This window comes from Alligator sinensis, unplaced genomic scaffold (assembly GCF_000455745.1).
Source record: "Alligator sinensis unplaced genomic scaffold, ASM45574v1 scaffold447_1, whole genome shotgun sequence".
In the NCBI taxonomy this organism is placed as follows: domain Eukaryota; kingdom Metazoa; phylum Chordata; order Crocodylia; family Alligatoridae; genus Alligator; species Alligator sinensis.
The window spans coordinates 6,560-22,805 of record NW_005842123.1 but is presented as its reverse complement, the minus strand read 5'-3'; the positions used below and the strand labels follow the sequence as shown (position 1 = coordinate 22,805).

At 43.7% G+C, this 16,246-nt stretch overlaps 1 protein-coding gene across 1 annotated transcript in view; it reads right to left on the bottom strand.

The window, feature by feature from the left end:
* Window positions 1-15,998, bottom strand: part of SERGEF (secretion regulating guanine nucleotide exchange factor) — a 258,261-nt gene extending 242,263 nt beyond the window's left edge. The window contains exons 1-7 of the mRNA XM_014520505.2: window positions 15,963-15,998; window positions 11,416-11,554; window positions 10,624-10,779; window positions 9,587-9,681; window positions 5,845-5,905; window positions 2,618-2,731; window positions 1,688-1,750 (exon numbers count right to left, since the gene is read on the bottom strand). Coding sequence (XP_014375991.2) covers window positions 1,688-1,750; window positions 2,618-2,731; window positions 5,845-5,905; window positions 9,587-9,681; window positions 10,624-10,779; window positions 11,416-11,554; window positions 15,963-15,998 — 664 coding nt within the window. The remainder of the gene's footprint in view (window positions 1-1,687; window positions 1,751-2,617; window positions 2,732-5,844; window positions 5,906-9,586; window positions 9,682-10,623; window positions 10,780-11,415; window positions 11,555-15,962) is intronic.
* Window positions 15,999-16,246: the final 248 nt, after the last annotated feature.

The window sequence follows — 16,246 nt, the reverse complement described above, 5'->3', positions numbered from 1 at the left end:
CACCTGGCTTCAGCAACTTCAGTTTCATTGTAGCCAGATTACTCACTCTAATAGCCAAATCCAAGAAATAAAACCAGGAAGCATAGTCTGATACTTAACCAAATTCACCTGCCAGTAACTGACTACCCCAGACTGATAATGATTTTCTTCACAGTATCCTGTACTTATTGGTACCCAAACTCTGCATCACAGGAAATCATTAACACTCTATTTTACATTTTCTCACATACCTTAACCTCTGTAAATAAGTGACTACATTGGGATGAGTTTAATGTGTGATCAGACATGTGCAGCTTTACTCATGAATTGCTCTTCAGAAAAGCTTTCCATGCCTCAAAAATATAAAATTATACCATGAGAGGAAATCCTGTCTTTCCTTTGCCTCATCCAACTCTGGCAGTCCTTCCATGTGACCTATGGGTTGCTCCTGCAGCAGCACAAGAGAAACAACTGCTGATCTTTTGGCACAAAGCAGGATTTACATGTGACAAAAGTCATTCAGGAGCACAGGCCCTGTTGTTTTTCAAAGAGACTTCTGCTCCTAAGGCCCCTAGCAGATTGTTCAGTTTAAGGTGTGATGGGATCTGCGTGCAATCCCAACAATTGTCTCCTGCCATGCTATACATGCACAGCAAGAGGTAAGATTGTGGGATTGGGGATCAGATCTCAATCATGCCATATTGTTGGTGCAGGGGGAGCCTGAGATCATGATCTGCACTGGCAAGCAGCAAACCAGTCAGCTGATCCATGCTTTCAGCTTCAAGAGCGCATTGGAGTCAAGGACTCTAATGTACACCTCAGGCTGGGATCCCCAATCAGCTGCCACTCCCAGCCTCTTGGGGGAGTGGAGTCAAAGGCTGCCATGCACCCCAGAAACTGAGAGCAGTAGTCATCTGATCTGCACGCTCAGCCCCAGGGGCTAATCAGGGCCTCTGACTCCAATGAACCCCTGAGGCTGGGAGCAGCAGTCAGCTGATTGCCACTCCCAGCCGCCCGAGCATATCAGAGCCAAGGGTTCCTATGTGTTTTCAAGGCTAGGAGCTCTGATTAGCTAGGGCCTGGCCACACGTGCAATTTAAGACACAATGGGAACCAGCCACAAAGTTATTGCACATATTTTGTGGAATAACTTTGTGGCTTATCCCTTCTTTTATCGTGTCATTAATTACATTAATGTGTGGCCAGGTTACTACTTAAGACATAATTAACTGGTTAATCACATCTTAAGTGAAATGTCTGCCAAGGACCAATGTGACTAAATTTATAAAAATCCTACTAGATCCTCTAGCAAACATTTACAAAAGACCAGATTCTGCCACTCTTACTCACAGTGAATAACAGCAACTTACTCCATGAATATTCCTATGAAATCAAGGGAACTATCTGTGGAATAAAGTACTACTATTCAAAGTACGTAAGGGTGTGCAGCCTAGCATAAGCAAAGGAGGCAGGCTAAGGTATGCAAAGGAAGGAATAAGGAAATGAATCCATTCAACTTCACTGTTAGGTAATTTAAACTTTCTAACACATAAACACCACTGAAGCAGGACTGTGAAAGCTGGTAGGATCACAGCACAAACTGAAGAGACCGGAGTCAGATCCAACTCTAACAAAAATTATATATTCACAATATAATACAATGCATTGTCCAAGCCTATGGATATGGATGTAGAGAACTAGAGCCTACCTGTAAGTGACACCGAATGGTAAGAACTGGCAGTAACTCTTTTCACCTTTACCTTTTCCAGGCCTAGGAAAGATTAGTACCATGTAATTAACATAGGCCAAGTTGCATACATGCATACAATACATAAAGCAGTCGAAAAACAGACCACATAAGCTGTATTATGGTCAAGAATTATGCCAGGAGCATGACAAATTATATATTTTACCTCAGTCCTCTCAAGCCATTACAGAAGTCAACATTCTTTGTTCAAGGAGTTATGACCTAGTGTTCCCAGTCCGTATCTCAGATATTCCATGAACCACCATGCCAGTTCCTGAGGCTACATTTAAAATGTGGCATTTATGTTCATTTCTATAAATTAAAACTAAGTCCAGCTTCCAGACACTGGCCATGCAACTTCCACACTGCCATACCTGGCCCAGGTGTTAGGGGGAAGTCTTGGGGAGCATAGTGGGCCAATATCTTTTCCCAGAAATCCAGAAAAAGCACCAGCAGAACCACTCCACACAGACAACTTCAGTCCAACAGCCAGACATGCTCCTTTTATGCAAGAGGGACAGGAGGATCCGTTAAGCATCAAAGACCCACTTCTCCCACCTCCACTCACCCATGTTCCACAGCTTCCAGGCTGCCACAGAACACCGCTCCTTTACCTCCAGATGCCTATTTTGTATTGCAAAAGCTGCGCTGGATCCCTGTGTCTGTGAAACAGGGCATCTGGATATTCCCTTTACTCAATAACAATGAATACAGTGCAGTGCGTTCTATGATCTGAAATGTTGCATGATTATGCGGAGTGGGCATAACATAACAAAAGGCCTTATTAAAAAAAAGGGGAGCAAGTGGGGAATATGGGTATTCTTTGTATGCAAGTACACAATCCTGTGTATTACCATACCCATGCAAATAACAGTATGAGGTCTTAGTTACCTGATACTCGACATGGTTCCTTTGCTGTCAGAAAGGGTGGGATAGTTCTGCCTTGGTTCATCCGTTTTGCCCGAGATGCCATGCCAGTTCCCCACTGGAAAACTAAGCCACTTTCTTCTCAATGTGAAGATACAAAGGGAAATAAAAACAGAGCAAATTACTGATGGTGCTGCTTGTTTTTTTCACTTATTTACTCCTTTCAAAGGTGTGTTTGCTACACTGGTTCTCATTTTAGAAATCACTGCTAAATATTATTTAAAGGCTTAAACAATATCTCACATGTACAATCCACTTTCTCTATGTTGAATGAGTATCATACAAAGCCCCTAATTGATAGGCAGTTGTTATTCTCAAGTCACTAAGCCAGTGAAGAATAAGCAGCTTGCTCCAGATCTCCAAGGGCTCCACTGCTAAGTTACATAGGAACCACAGTCATAGAAATCACATAGTGTAGAAATGGACATTGCCACAATGAAATGGATCAGCTGTGGCAGAACACACGTGGTCACTTGGCCTGCATCGAGCCCCCAACCTGATGCAAGACCACAAGTGATGGGTTCCCCTTGCCCACAGATTTCCTAGGTCCCTTGCTGCCCCACATCATGTTCTGTGCTGATCCATGTCTCCCGTGGAGGCACGGGTCAGCACAGGTCCCAGGATGAGGCTGGGGAATTTCTGGAGTCCTGTGCCTCCTTGTGGGGACCAGGAAGTATGGGCCAGTGTGGGTTCTGCTAAAAAGGAACTGGACATCAGGTATTTCTTGGCACCTGTGCCGCCCTGTGCTGGGACCCACACTGACCCATACCTCTGCCTGAAGTATGGATCACAGCCAGTCCTGGCAAGGAGGCGCATGGAGGTGCAGGAGCTGGGAAATTCGCAGAGCACCATGCCTCCATGCTGGGACCTGCACCGAGTCCCACACCAACCCAAATCCCTGTGCTAGTTCCACTCCCCGCATCCCTCAGGGCTCCCATCCTGCTCCCATGACCTTAAGGGCTCAACCCCACGACCCCAGTTCATGCAGCTCACACCCCAGACCTCCCATCCCATGCAGCTCACTCCCATCCCCCAGCTCACCCCTCTCTCCCCAGTCCATCAGGGTTCATCTTCCCACCCTCCTGGCCCTCAGGGTTCAACCACAGTCCCCCTCCTCACCCCCAGCATCCTCTGGCTTCCTGCTTACCTAAGCTGCTGGAGCTGTCCTGAGGGAGCAGGCAGGGGAAGAGAATCCACCCACCACCACCCTGCGGGCTGAGGCCAGTGAGGAGAGCAACAGTGAGCAGGCAGATTCCCCTTCCCTGCCCGCTCCCCCCAGGACAGTGCCAGCAGCACAGGTAAGCAGGGATCTACCAGAAAGCTGCAGGGGAAGGGGAGGGAGTAACTAAGCAGAGATCTGGTGTGAGCAGGGGCCAATCCAGACTGGTGGGGGCTGACACAGGCCCAACCTGAGCCAGCGTTGCCCATTCCTGGGACCTATAGTGCCCAAGCCAGACAGGCACAAAGCAAACTTGGCAGCTGTTAGCCAAACCCATGCTCCCCAGCCCTCTTGGGGCAGCACGGAGCAGTGCACATTAGAGAGGGTTTTAACCCTTAACATGTGGCTGCTCCCAGCACACAGCCTAATGTTCCTTAGAGTTAGCACAGGCAAACTGTAACATGTAACTACAACTTAAGAGAGTCACAAGTCAACTCCACAATTAGGCCTCCAGTCCGTGGGGAAAAGGCCTGTCCACCCTTTTCATGCCAATTCAGGTATTACAAGGTACTCGATTCCTAGTATTTGTTTCAACCACTGGACCACACTCTTCTTCCCATCTCCTAACACAACGCTTACCTGTCTAGAACCCATAAGCAAGCAACAAAAAGAAAACAGAATGGACAGCAATGATGAATGATTATGGGGAGAGGGCATAATATAACAGAAAGTCTTATTTTAAAAAAATGGGGAAGTGGGAAGGCGTGAATGACAGTGCTGTTTGTTGATCGCCATAAACATTGCCAGCTGTCAATTACCAGTCCCTCCTAGCTATAAGCCCAACTTCAGTCACTCCATGGGCAAAGCTGCCAAAAAAGCATTGGAGGTTTCAAAATAGTTTACAGAAACCCTTAAAAATCATAGAAACTATGACTCACCCAGGCACAGCTCAGTGGGTAACAAGAGTCCCATAAAGCCATATTTTTAAAAGGAATCTATGTGATTAAATAGTGTTGAATATTTGATTCATAGGGCTGGCTGGAATTTTTCATTCCAAAGCATTTTGATTATAATGAAATTGCTTTGAAAACATAAAATGAAGCCTTTTCAAAATGTCCAGTTACCACCATTCATTTTGAAACAACTCTTCCAAATAACTCATATCCTGTTTGTAAAAACTAAATGAAATTGAATTAGGAACATAAACTTTTTTTGACTGCCTGGAAATGACTATTTTTTTGCCAAAATGTTGTTTCCATAGGAAATGGCTTTTTTTTTAAGCTTTTACTCTGTTTCAGAATGGAAAAAAAAATGAATTAATCGAATTTCTCATCAAACAGAAAATCTAGCTGCTGACCAGCAAAAGCCCTGAGTTCTTGGGAAGACATCTTCACTACATTTTACTGGAAGGGATATGAATCATCTCATCTTTATCATATTCCTTATAATGGGCAGGATCCTTATCATCATGTTCTTTCCTGATAATCTCTTTTATGAAGTACAGGACTCTACAGGTGCCATTATCCTCCATTTATGACGATGGCAGATAAAAATAAATCCCCCATCTCTCTCACACCCTTAAAAAAGTTATTAGACCAGTGGTCTCAACCAGGGTGACACAAGACCCTTTCATGGGTGTTGTGCCCCCAGCACTGCTGCTGCCGCAACCAGGTGAAACCATTTCGCCCAGTTCTGTTTCTTGGAGGGGTGTGCAGAGCCAGACTAGGAAGTAGCTGAGGTAGTGGCCAGCAGGTGCCCCTGATGCAGCTGCTTCCCAGTGTGACTCCATAGACCCCTCCTGGAAAGAGAGGTGCACAAGGCAGCTCCACCTGGCAGCAATGGCACAGACACCTGGAAATAAAATAAGCAAGTGGGACCAGTGGTTCTCAACCAGGGTGCTTCCAAATTCAGAAAAGTTATGGAGGGGTGCCTTGAGGCTAAAAAAGTTGAAAACCACTATATTATACCTTCTATATATTAAAAGTACTGTTAGTTTACAGCGGAAATGATAAAATTATGACAGCATATTCACCTGTGGCAGCAAGAGCATGTCTGATTCCTGCAGCAACATTCACAATCTTCTCCCTAAGGGACTATTCAAAATAAAAGAACAAACATATTGGTGTCTTTCCTGCTGTTTCAATTTTGTAACTCTGCAGGAAATGCATTTTATCAAACACAAGAAGTCTGAATTCCATTAAAATAAGTAACATATTGACAAAGTATGTCATAAAACAACACAGATAAATTAATTTTAGCACATAGTAACATTCATAAGAACCTCTAAAAAAAAGAACTCAAAAAAGTGGAAAATTTGGATTGGGTGTGTGCATGCATGCATGCACAAACACACACACGCACGCACACACACATTGGTCCTGCCGAGCAGCGCTGCGCCCACGTGATATGACAGTTGCCACACACGCACCAAGTGGGTGGGGGCAATCCCTGCTGCCCCTTCCTGCATGGGGGGCTCTGCCACAAGCCCTCAGAGGGGTTGAGGGGGCAGCCATGGGGGCTTCTCCCACAGCTCCCCTCACCCAGGGAGAGGCAAGCACAGCCAGAGGAGCTGCAGGAGAACCTATAGCCACCCGGCTATGCCTGCCTCTCCCCGGGTTGATCGAATCTCCGAATCAGCACCGAAACAGCATCAAAACTCCAAAACAGATTTGGTCGAATCGAAATGGAACAGTAATACAAAACGCTGAAACAAATCACTCTCCCTCCGAAACGCAAATGAAACACAGCCATTTAGCACAGCCCTACTATTCAAGAAGCTTATTAAATTAGGGGGTTGCCGATGATATATCAGTTATGTAAAAAAAAACCAACCCAAAAATCCACTAGGAGATAGTTACATTTTAGAGATGGAACCAACCTGCAGTCAGGAAGACAGACTATACTTTATAACCATAAGGTAGCAACCCCCGAAGTTTCTAGTTAGGCTTAGGGTCCATTATGTCACGATGCTCCTAGAGCAGCTGGGAATTCAGGGGGCAAGATAAGCCAAAATCCAGGCTACAGAGCCCTGTTGCAGACATATGTTGGTGGAGGCAAGCAATGGCTGTCTTCACTCCCATAGCTCACCCTTCTGCTGCTCGCCCCATGGGCTGAGTCTAACCTCCCTGCTTTATCCATTGTCCCAGCACCTAAAAGGATGGCACATAGCACCCTGTACCCAAGAAGATAAGGACATTTCTATCTCTAATTTCTGTAACCATGCTGTGCCAAAAAATAAAAAGAAAGGGAAGGGTGTTTGGTAGTACCAGTAAGAGTGGAAATCCTAGCCAAAAGAACCAGAAAGGAGCCTGCAGATTCTGAAGCCCTAGAAAAATTGAGTTCTCTGCAGTGAAACAGAAAAGGGAATTTGTCTGGGTGTGAAGGAACGTTCTTAAAAAAAGAAAGAAACATGTAAATTGGGCATTAATTAGAAGAAAAGAACAGTGCTCCCATGAGTAATTTATGCACAGTACTGGATTTAGTCACCAGTAGTAGAGTTTCACTAAGGATAAAAAAGTCTCAGCAACTATTCCTTTGCAGATTTTAAAGCAATTCACATAGGATATAATCTGATCCCCAAACTCATGTTCAGTAGTGCCTTACCCTACAATGACTCCTAATGACTTCAGTATGACTATTAGAGGTGGAGGCAAGTCAAGTTTTATACAGCTTGAGAGAACATATCAGAATCAGTCCACAAAAATCAGTAAAGAAAAGGATTCTTTATTCTCCAAGTGCATTTCCCTTCAAGTTCTATATGGCATGATGAGCATTTTTGGGTTAAATAAGGACACTACCAAGGTATTTTTCATTTCCTTTGCTATCCATTTTTTTTAACTATAGTTTATACTCTAAGAGAAGATGCATCTCAAAATCATTCCCTCAATAACATTTCTATTTTCCTATACATAACCTATTATTATTGGTACAGTCAAACATGGTAGCTTCTAACAGTGATATTTGTTCAATCAAGAAATAAAGTTGTGTCATTCATATCAGGAAGGGAGCCAAAAATATAAATGGATTTTGCAAATTTTGGTTAAAAAAAAACAAAAAAACCCCACTTCTGACACTGTACATGACACTGTACTGCTCAGTGATAAAAATACAGGAACATAAAACCAAACTGAGATTTTTATAGCATGCTCTAGCAGAAAGAACTGAGCTAAACAAAAAAGAAGTTCCTACCATAGAAGTCCCAAAAATCAATCAATTCTATTGAATTCCATTGTGTTTTTGTACAAGTTAACCTTTGAATTTTTCAATAAAATATTTCAAAAAGCTCAAAATATTTTAGAAAAATGAACAGAAACTCTCTGCTTTTCTCTTCAGAAAAGTACTGAAAGATTTTAGCAGTCAGATGTTTCAATAAGGCAAATCAACAATTTTCACTATCTGAGGATATGTTTTACTACCCAGGTTGCAATGCTTTGTAACATTTACAATGGTCATCAAGATGCATATTTATGAAATACATGTGCCCTTACAACATATACCAGGGCTGCACAACCCCTAGGCCACATCCAGCCTCCAGTACCATATCATCCAGCCTGTAAGGCTCCCCACAGATCCTGTAGGGAGCCCTCAGGCTGTGGCCCTGCACACTGTATCAGGCACAGAGAACAGTGTGGGGCCCCCAGAGCCTGATCCTGGCCAGGCAGCGACAGTGCAGGACCCCAGGTCTGGATCCTAGCTAGTAGGGCTGTGCTAAGCTTTGGTAGCCGATTCAATTTGGAGGAGATCCAGCCTGATTCGGGGACCGAATCTCTGAATCTGAATCAAATAGGGAGACCAATTAAAAGCTCCAAATAGATTCGAAGACTCCGAATCAATTCGGAAAAACTTTGGAAAATATTCGGCCCGTTCGGAGATTCGGCCATAGACTAAACAGGCAACTGACAGCTGCCTCCAGCTAGTAAGTCTGTTGGGGTTGGGTGAGGGGGGATGGGACTGGGACAAGCTGCCCAGCCATGGCAGGGGGGCGTGGGCCTCGGGGAGAGGGGGGGGGGGGGCGGGGAGCGGGAGTGGCAGCACATGGAACGGGGGCTATGCCCTGCTGCCACTTGCCAGCTGTGGGGGGCGCTACCGCCACTTGCCAGCCACGGTGGGGAAGCATGGGATGCGGGCACAGCAGTGCTGGAAGCGGGGGCTATGCCCTGCTGCCAGTTGCTCCCTTCTGCCCATAGCGAGCCATGCCCACATCCCACGTCCTGCCCCGGCTGGGCAAGCAGCAGCAGGGCATACTCTTCCACCCAGAGCGAGCTGCGCCCATATCCCGCGCCCCCTGCCCTGGCTTGCAAGCAGCGGCAGCACCAGGGCAGGGAGGCACAGGACTCGGGGAGGGGACGGGGAGGGGCGGAGGATGCAGGCCCAGCTCACTCCGGGCAGAAGGGTATGCCCCGCTGCCATTTGCCCAGCGGGGCGGGGGGTGTGGCGGGGCGCAATGTGGGAGTGGCTGAAGCGGCACCAAATCTTTCGGATCTGATTTGGCTGAATCGAATCAGGACAGTGATCCGAATCTCTGAATCAAATCACTGTCCTCCAAATTGGCCAAATCTGAATCAAATACTTACCACTTCACACAGGCCTACTGGCCAGATGGGGGGCCCCTGCCACCTCCACCCAGGTAGCATCATTCATGTGAGTAATCCTATTACCCTTAATAGATTGAAGGACCTGTGCCAAAACCCACTGAAGTCAGTGGATTTTGTACGGAGACTTAAAAAAAAGCATAGAGAATTATGTCTAGAAAACAGTTTTTGTTAAATCTTTACCTCAATCTTTTGTGGGCTCAAGCATCCTCCTAAAGTTTGGGGAAGTCCTAACTGTCCAAAAGAGTTAGAACCACAGGATAAAACTTCACCATTTTCTGAAAGATAAAACAACATAAAGAAGCAGAACAAGTCAAAGCATTACAACTCTCAGCAATACAAGTAACTGAATTAAATGAAAAATATGCAAGATATCAGAGCACAGCATTTAAAAAAACTGGTGCACCCTCTTTCAAGAGCTGAGTCCACTGCACAGGGTTTATATAAATCATGCTCAGTAATGGTCTTGAAAGATTACAGGACTAGGGATAGAGAAAACATTCAAGGAATTCAACTTACAAAGCAGAGAACCTAAAGGATGCAGACAGAAGTGCAGCTCCTGTGTCTAACTTACAGCACTTCACAGAAAGTACCATGATTTAGACCAATCATCCCAACCCAACAGATCCAGGAGCCTGCACCCCCCTGGGAGGAGTCTGGCACAGCCCCACAGCCCTCCCGGGGGGTACAGACCCCCGGATCTGCATACGGGATGACAGCATGCTGCCTGACACAACAGACATTAGGTGCTGGGTTAGGAGAGTGGGGGATCAAGCTCCAATTTGGGGGCTCCAATCTCAGTGGGGCCCACCCCACCTTCCAGCACCAGCTGGACACCCCTCAAAATGAGCTTCCTTTGCTCCTTTCCCCCCCTTCCATTCTGAAAACAGCGCTGAGAGCAGGGCTGGGATGCATAAGCCCAGACCTGTTTCTGGTGCATGCCGACACAAGTTAATGAAGACTTTGGAGCACCTTCATCTGAACCCTCATGTAATGAGAGTTCAGATTGTTACAGGATCGGGCCCTTTTAAAGAGCTCTGAAGCTGGGCACTTGTGTTAGGTCACAGCTGTAGAGCTCTTTCAAGGGCCAAATTGGGCAAAAATGGTCATTTCTATCTGTGCTTAAAAACTACTTGTACTCATCTACTTTGTACAACCAAACTTTGTGGCTTTTACTGTACACCATAATATTTTCCTAGATCCTAGCAAGATGGATTTACCTGTAAGTATGACTGTAAAATCCCAACCACAGGCAACTTGTATCACATGCAAGCTGGACAATGCAGTGCACAAAGTAAAACATAGTACATCCTCTGTATGATTCAGTCCCAACTGTCCTTCTTTGTTTTGGCCACATACAAAGAGTTCACCTGCATCTGCAAAATAAAACCACTATTGAACCTGGATTCATTACAGATGTAAAACAGAACCATACACAGCATGGTTTTATGAGAAATAAGTATGAGCACACAGGCCTCATCTCCATGAAGAAAAAATATTTGCTTCTAATGCATTAAAATGCCCCCTTTTCTTATTATCCACAGCCATCAAGTATGCAGTTGCCAAGGGAGATTATTCCCCTTCCTCCCACAGCATTTCAAAATCTTTTCTGCTATCATTCCTACTTTTCCTAAGCAGACATAATACATGGCAGAATTTTCCACCTGGGGATTAGAACCCTATTTAAAAGAAGGCTCAAGCTATCTTTTCAAAGTGAAATACCCCTGTTTTAACTCCTCCCCCCAAAAGAAAATTCCCTTCATGATAAACAGGTGGAATATCACAATTATAAAAAAAAAAAATACAATTTTCCCCACCCCACCCCACCCCACTTCCCCACAAAAATGCAGGTACTTAGCTACAAATAAACAGTTTTGAAACTAAAAATTGGCACTTGCTATAACCCACAGAGGGCAGCAAAATACCAAGAGAAAAACACTCAAGCAAGAAACCTCCTTTAAAAGATGACAGTCCATCAAGTCTAGGGTCAGTATCAGACAAATGTTTGCTACCAGTGATAACTGCCGAGTGCCCTCCTCCTCCGGTGATGCTTTTAATCCTTTGCTGGTTGCATGGAAAAATTTCCAGTGACTGAGGTAGCAGTACATCCTCTTTATGGCCAAGGCCCAGCTGTCCATAGCTATTTGTGCCCTTTAAGTACAGGCAGGAGAAAAAAAAAGAACAGAGGTTTGTTAACAGAAAGATTCCTTAGCCTTTAAATAGTATGCAGAGTTTGCAAAAATTCAGCTTGTCTCTTTTGAAGATCCCTAAATAAGAGTATTTTTGGATCTGAACCCCTGAAAAGACCTCAGATCATGCCTGACCCTCTATTTACACACGATACAAAGTGACTTCTTTACTAGGTACAATCTAGTCCAGTGCTTCCCAAACTTTTCCTCAGCATGACCCCATTTATTGCCCCATTTCCTCAGCATGGCCCCTCACTCTCAACCCACAGCCCTGCTCCCCCCAACCCCGTTTGCTGATGTTGTGGTCCCATTTGGGGTCACAGCCCACAGTTTAGGAACTGCTGATCTAATCTGTTTGGCAAAAGCCTATCTTATAGAAAAACACCCTGTCCTGATCTGAAGGCTCCATCCCAAATAGCATAACATTGCCTTTCTAACCCTCACTGGGCATGTCTTCACAAGATGCTGTCTGCACAGTCGTTACTGCATAGTCACTTAGTACTTGTATAAATGAATGGGTCTTTTATAATGCTGACTGCGCAGCAGTCTGAGATGACTGCACCGTAGTATCACATCATGGTTGCTGCCACGCAACGCTACGGTGCAGTAGTCTCAAGCTACTGCGTAGTCAGTCTTGTGTAGACACGACTGCTGACAATGAAGAATTTTGGTGCATTAGCTCTCCACACAAACATCCCAGCATGCATGTAACATGCTATGTATCCATATCCATACACAACAAGTGGTCCCAAGGTGCCCAGGCTCTCTCAGCACTATCTGGCATCACACCAGGTGCTCTCATGCCAGGTTCTATGATTCAATAGCAGCAAGACAACGTAAACTGTGTAAAGAGCTTTCCCATTATGCTCACCCAGAACACACTCATCACGGGTTGTGAGTTACCACATAAAATGACATTAACTGTTTTAAAGATAGCTGAAAATATGACTTTCTGCTGTTTTGTTCTCATTCAAAAACAAGCAGGTCCATCTAAGCGCTCTCTGCATTTTGTCTACCCACCCACTTTTAGATTGTGCAGCTTTTTGTAAATTATGCAGAGGTTACAACAATAGTATTAAAAAGGGGGGATATTTATAGGAATAAGAAGAAAATATTGCCACTGTCCATAGCAGCAGTGAGAACATTACTACAATAGCATGTCCAATTTTGATGTATACTCTTAAGAAAACACATACTGAGAAACTGGAAAGGGCTCAAAAACGTGATCCAAGGAGGACTTGACGTCAGGAATGCATACCTTATTCTTGAATGAATAAATTCAATCTCTTTTGTTTATCTAAGAGAGATTAGGAGGTGAAGTGATCAAAATCTGTACATACCTTTCTGATAATCATGTTTTTTTTAATCTAGTGGTTAAAAAAAGAGAAACGAGATCCAAAGGCTAGAAACCGAAACCAAACAAACTGACTAGAAATAAGGTACTGCAGAGATCATTCATCACTGGAATAATTTACCAAAGGAAACAGTGGATTTGCCTTCATTTTACATCTTTAAATCATGACTGGATTTCTTTTTAAAAACTCTTGCTCAGCCAAAAGTTAAGAACAACATTGGAATCACTTGGTGACATTCTCTAATCTGCATGATGTTGGAGGCTGTCATGCTGGTTATAATGCTCTCTTCCACTCTTAGAATCTATTGAATAAATTTGTTCTTCTCCATCATCATCTCAAACACCTTTCGAGTCTGATTATGGTTTCCCAAGAATATTTTGACTACATAAACGATAAACCTCCATGAGAAAACAGACTGAGACGGTGCAAATTGCTGTGTTTTAAATAACACTTAGAAGGTACCTGACCTACCTACACTGTGCATATCAAACTGCAGGCAGTTAATGCATGGCCTTTATTAAAACACAAACAGGTAGAGAGAACTTGCTATATAAAAATGTAAGATATTATATTATTAAACTATTAGGCACTCAAGAATATAAAATTTATGCTGCTAAATCACTGGTGTGGACTTTCCAAAGATTTCTTTCAAAACAAGTACTAGTAGAAAAATATTTGCAAGATTTACATGTTTATCAAAAGGTTTATCATCATCATCTCCACATCTGCCTTAATGCATCTTAAATAAATAAACAAACCTTTCCCTCTAGAGGAAAAAGTATTATGCTGCAGAACTGTATACCATGTAGTGCATAAAGTTTGTCAGCTGCAGCCCAATGTTTATTTGCTTCATTTTAGAACATGGCAACATTTAACTACCCAAGAGATGAGGCAAAATATGGGGCAATAATCACCTGTGATTCTACCTATAAAATTGCTGGCAGCCAATCATTTCAAGTTTCTACATAACCCTCATCACCATCACAATGTTTTAGGAATTTAAGCATCACAGCCACATCCCTGGAAAATGAAAAATACTAGCCATCATTCTGCAGAAGGAGAACTTAGGCGCAAAACAGATTCAGCAACTTGTCCAAAGTGGCCGGATCCAGATGTGTAGGCATGTGGGGTCTGTGGTGCCACAAACCTCTTTGCAGTGCCACAAACCACACATATTCCATATTAAACCATGTGCGGCGCTGCTAGCTGGGGCAAAATTTACCGAGATTTCCTGGTAGAAAAAAAAACCCTGGAAAAAGAAAAGCAGCGCAAAGCACGCCAAAGTGCTGTGTGCCAAAACAAACACGGAGACAGGCGAGAAGGAAAATGTGTCCTACCGCAAACTGCACAAGCAAGGGAATGCACTGCAGCACAAAGTAGTGGCACAGATTTGTGCCACTACTACTTGTCCTGCTGCAAATGCATGCCCCTACCTGTGTGAACGCGGCCACTTATACGGCAAAGCCAGGCCCAGGTCTCCTGAGTCTCAACACAATGCACTATTCAGTAAATCTCCCTTCCTGACACAATAACTGATCCATTCCAGTGCCATTTCCCATCCAAATAAAATGGTTTATCATAAAGTAAATAATTACTTTTCTGTACTTTGATGCCACAGATAGCATGAATGGCTACTACTTTCACTAGTTTACCAAATAAGTCTCTGACCAGATACCCACTATGAAGAGACAATTAGTTATTTTTAAAAAGCTGTACTATTCCTCTGTGACAATATTTGCTTATTTTTTGCATGCATCTGTTTCCTTACTCTACAAACACCCAACTCAGAGTGAGTTGGATGGAGTGCACAGGTTCTTCTTCATGTAGCCTTGGGCTTGTCAAACAGTCCCCAGAAGGGCTTCTAAATTTTAAAAGTACACAAATAGCTACATGAAAAAGTAGCTATGGACTTTAGTATGGTAGTAGTAGTATGGACTTTAAGCCAAATTCACTTTGTACTAGGGAATGCTCACACAGCTTTGCTGCTAGTGATGGAGTTGCACTCATTCTGTACATCAACGGTGAATTTAATACAGTACTCACAGGCAATGAACAAGAAAGGCGTATTAGCGTTAAAATTATGCAAGTGGTAATTATACTACTACTAATAATCATTCACCAGTAAGACTGTTGCCTAGAAAAGTTCATGCCTGTGAACCAGCTAGCTTCTAAGGTGCTACCTTCTACTTTATTATGATTTTGTTCACATAGACAACCCTGCAGAATCCTGCTCTCAAAAGAAGATAAGCAGCCTATGCTGCCTCATTTGCAACCTGGAATTAGTGAAATAGAAACACTTATTTGTCAACAGTCAGTTCAAACACTCGAAGCCTAAGCAAATTACTGATAGATTTATAAATGCATGCCGAGTCGGATAAAGGAATGAGATGATATATGCACTGAAAATAAAACATGGGAAGTATTAAGATAAGTTTTGGAATTCTTCAGCAGCTATACCAGCTGAATGCAATCCTCCCTTTTTTCCCCCTGACATATTTGCTCACCTCCGACAACTTTCTTAAAAAAAATTTTTTTTTTTAATAATACCAATAACCTTAGATCCAACGCAACCACCTCCTGGCAAAAATTAGTCACTGAAACCCTTGTCCTCTCTCTGTTTCACTCTGGAGTCCCTTGTCTACTCTGGTTTCTCTTCCTCTTCCATGCTGGGTTAGTAGCATCTGATGTACTTTAAAGGGAGATGTGCCATTTTAATAACAAATGCAGCAAAAAGAGGCTGAAATTCAGATGAGAGATTTTGGCTGTGCGCCATGGCCCATGATAAATGTACGCACGAAATTTCAAGATTCTAGCTCCACAGGAAGATGGAAGCTGGTGTCACTCTGTTATGATCAGCACGTGTAATCCTAGCTGGTTCAGAGATCACCTTTACATAATTTTTCCTGGAAGGTAATTCACATACTCACTGCAAGGTAAGTCACAAAATTAGATGCTGAGAAGACTGAAAAACACTTCCATGTTAGATGCATGCTCAAGATGCCTATCTCCATTTACCATCACATGCTTGCAGATGTAACTATTACTGACCATCGTGGCTACTGTATACATCAGAGGGATGAGGGTCAGAGCAGAGGCGAATCTATGGCTATTCACACAATATTTATGTCCATTTTGCATGTACTGTAGGTGAAATTCTGGTCCCATGGCAGTCAACAGCAAAACTCTTTGTGATTTCAAAGGGTCCAGAATTTTCCCCAGGGCATCTCCTTTATGAGGAGGAATGCACCTCCATGTACCATTCAAACTGCAGAATGAAAAGTCAGCAGGTGCGATCTCTC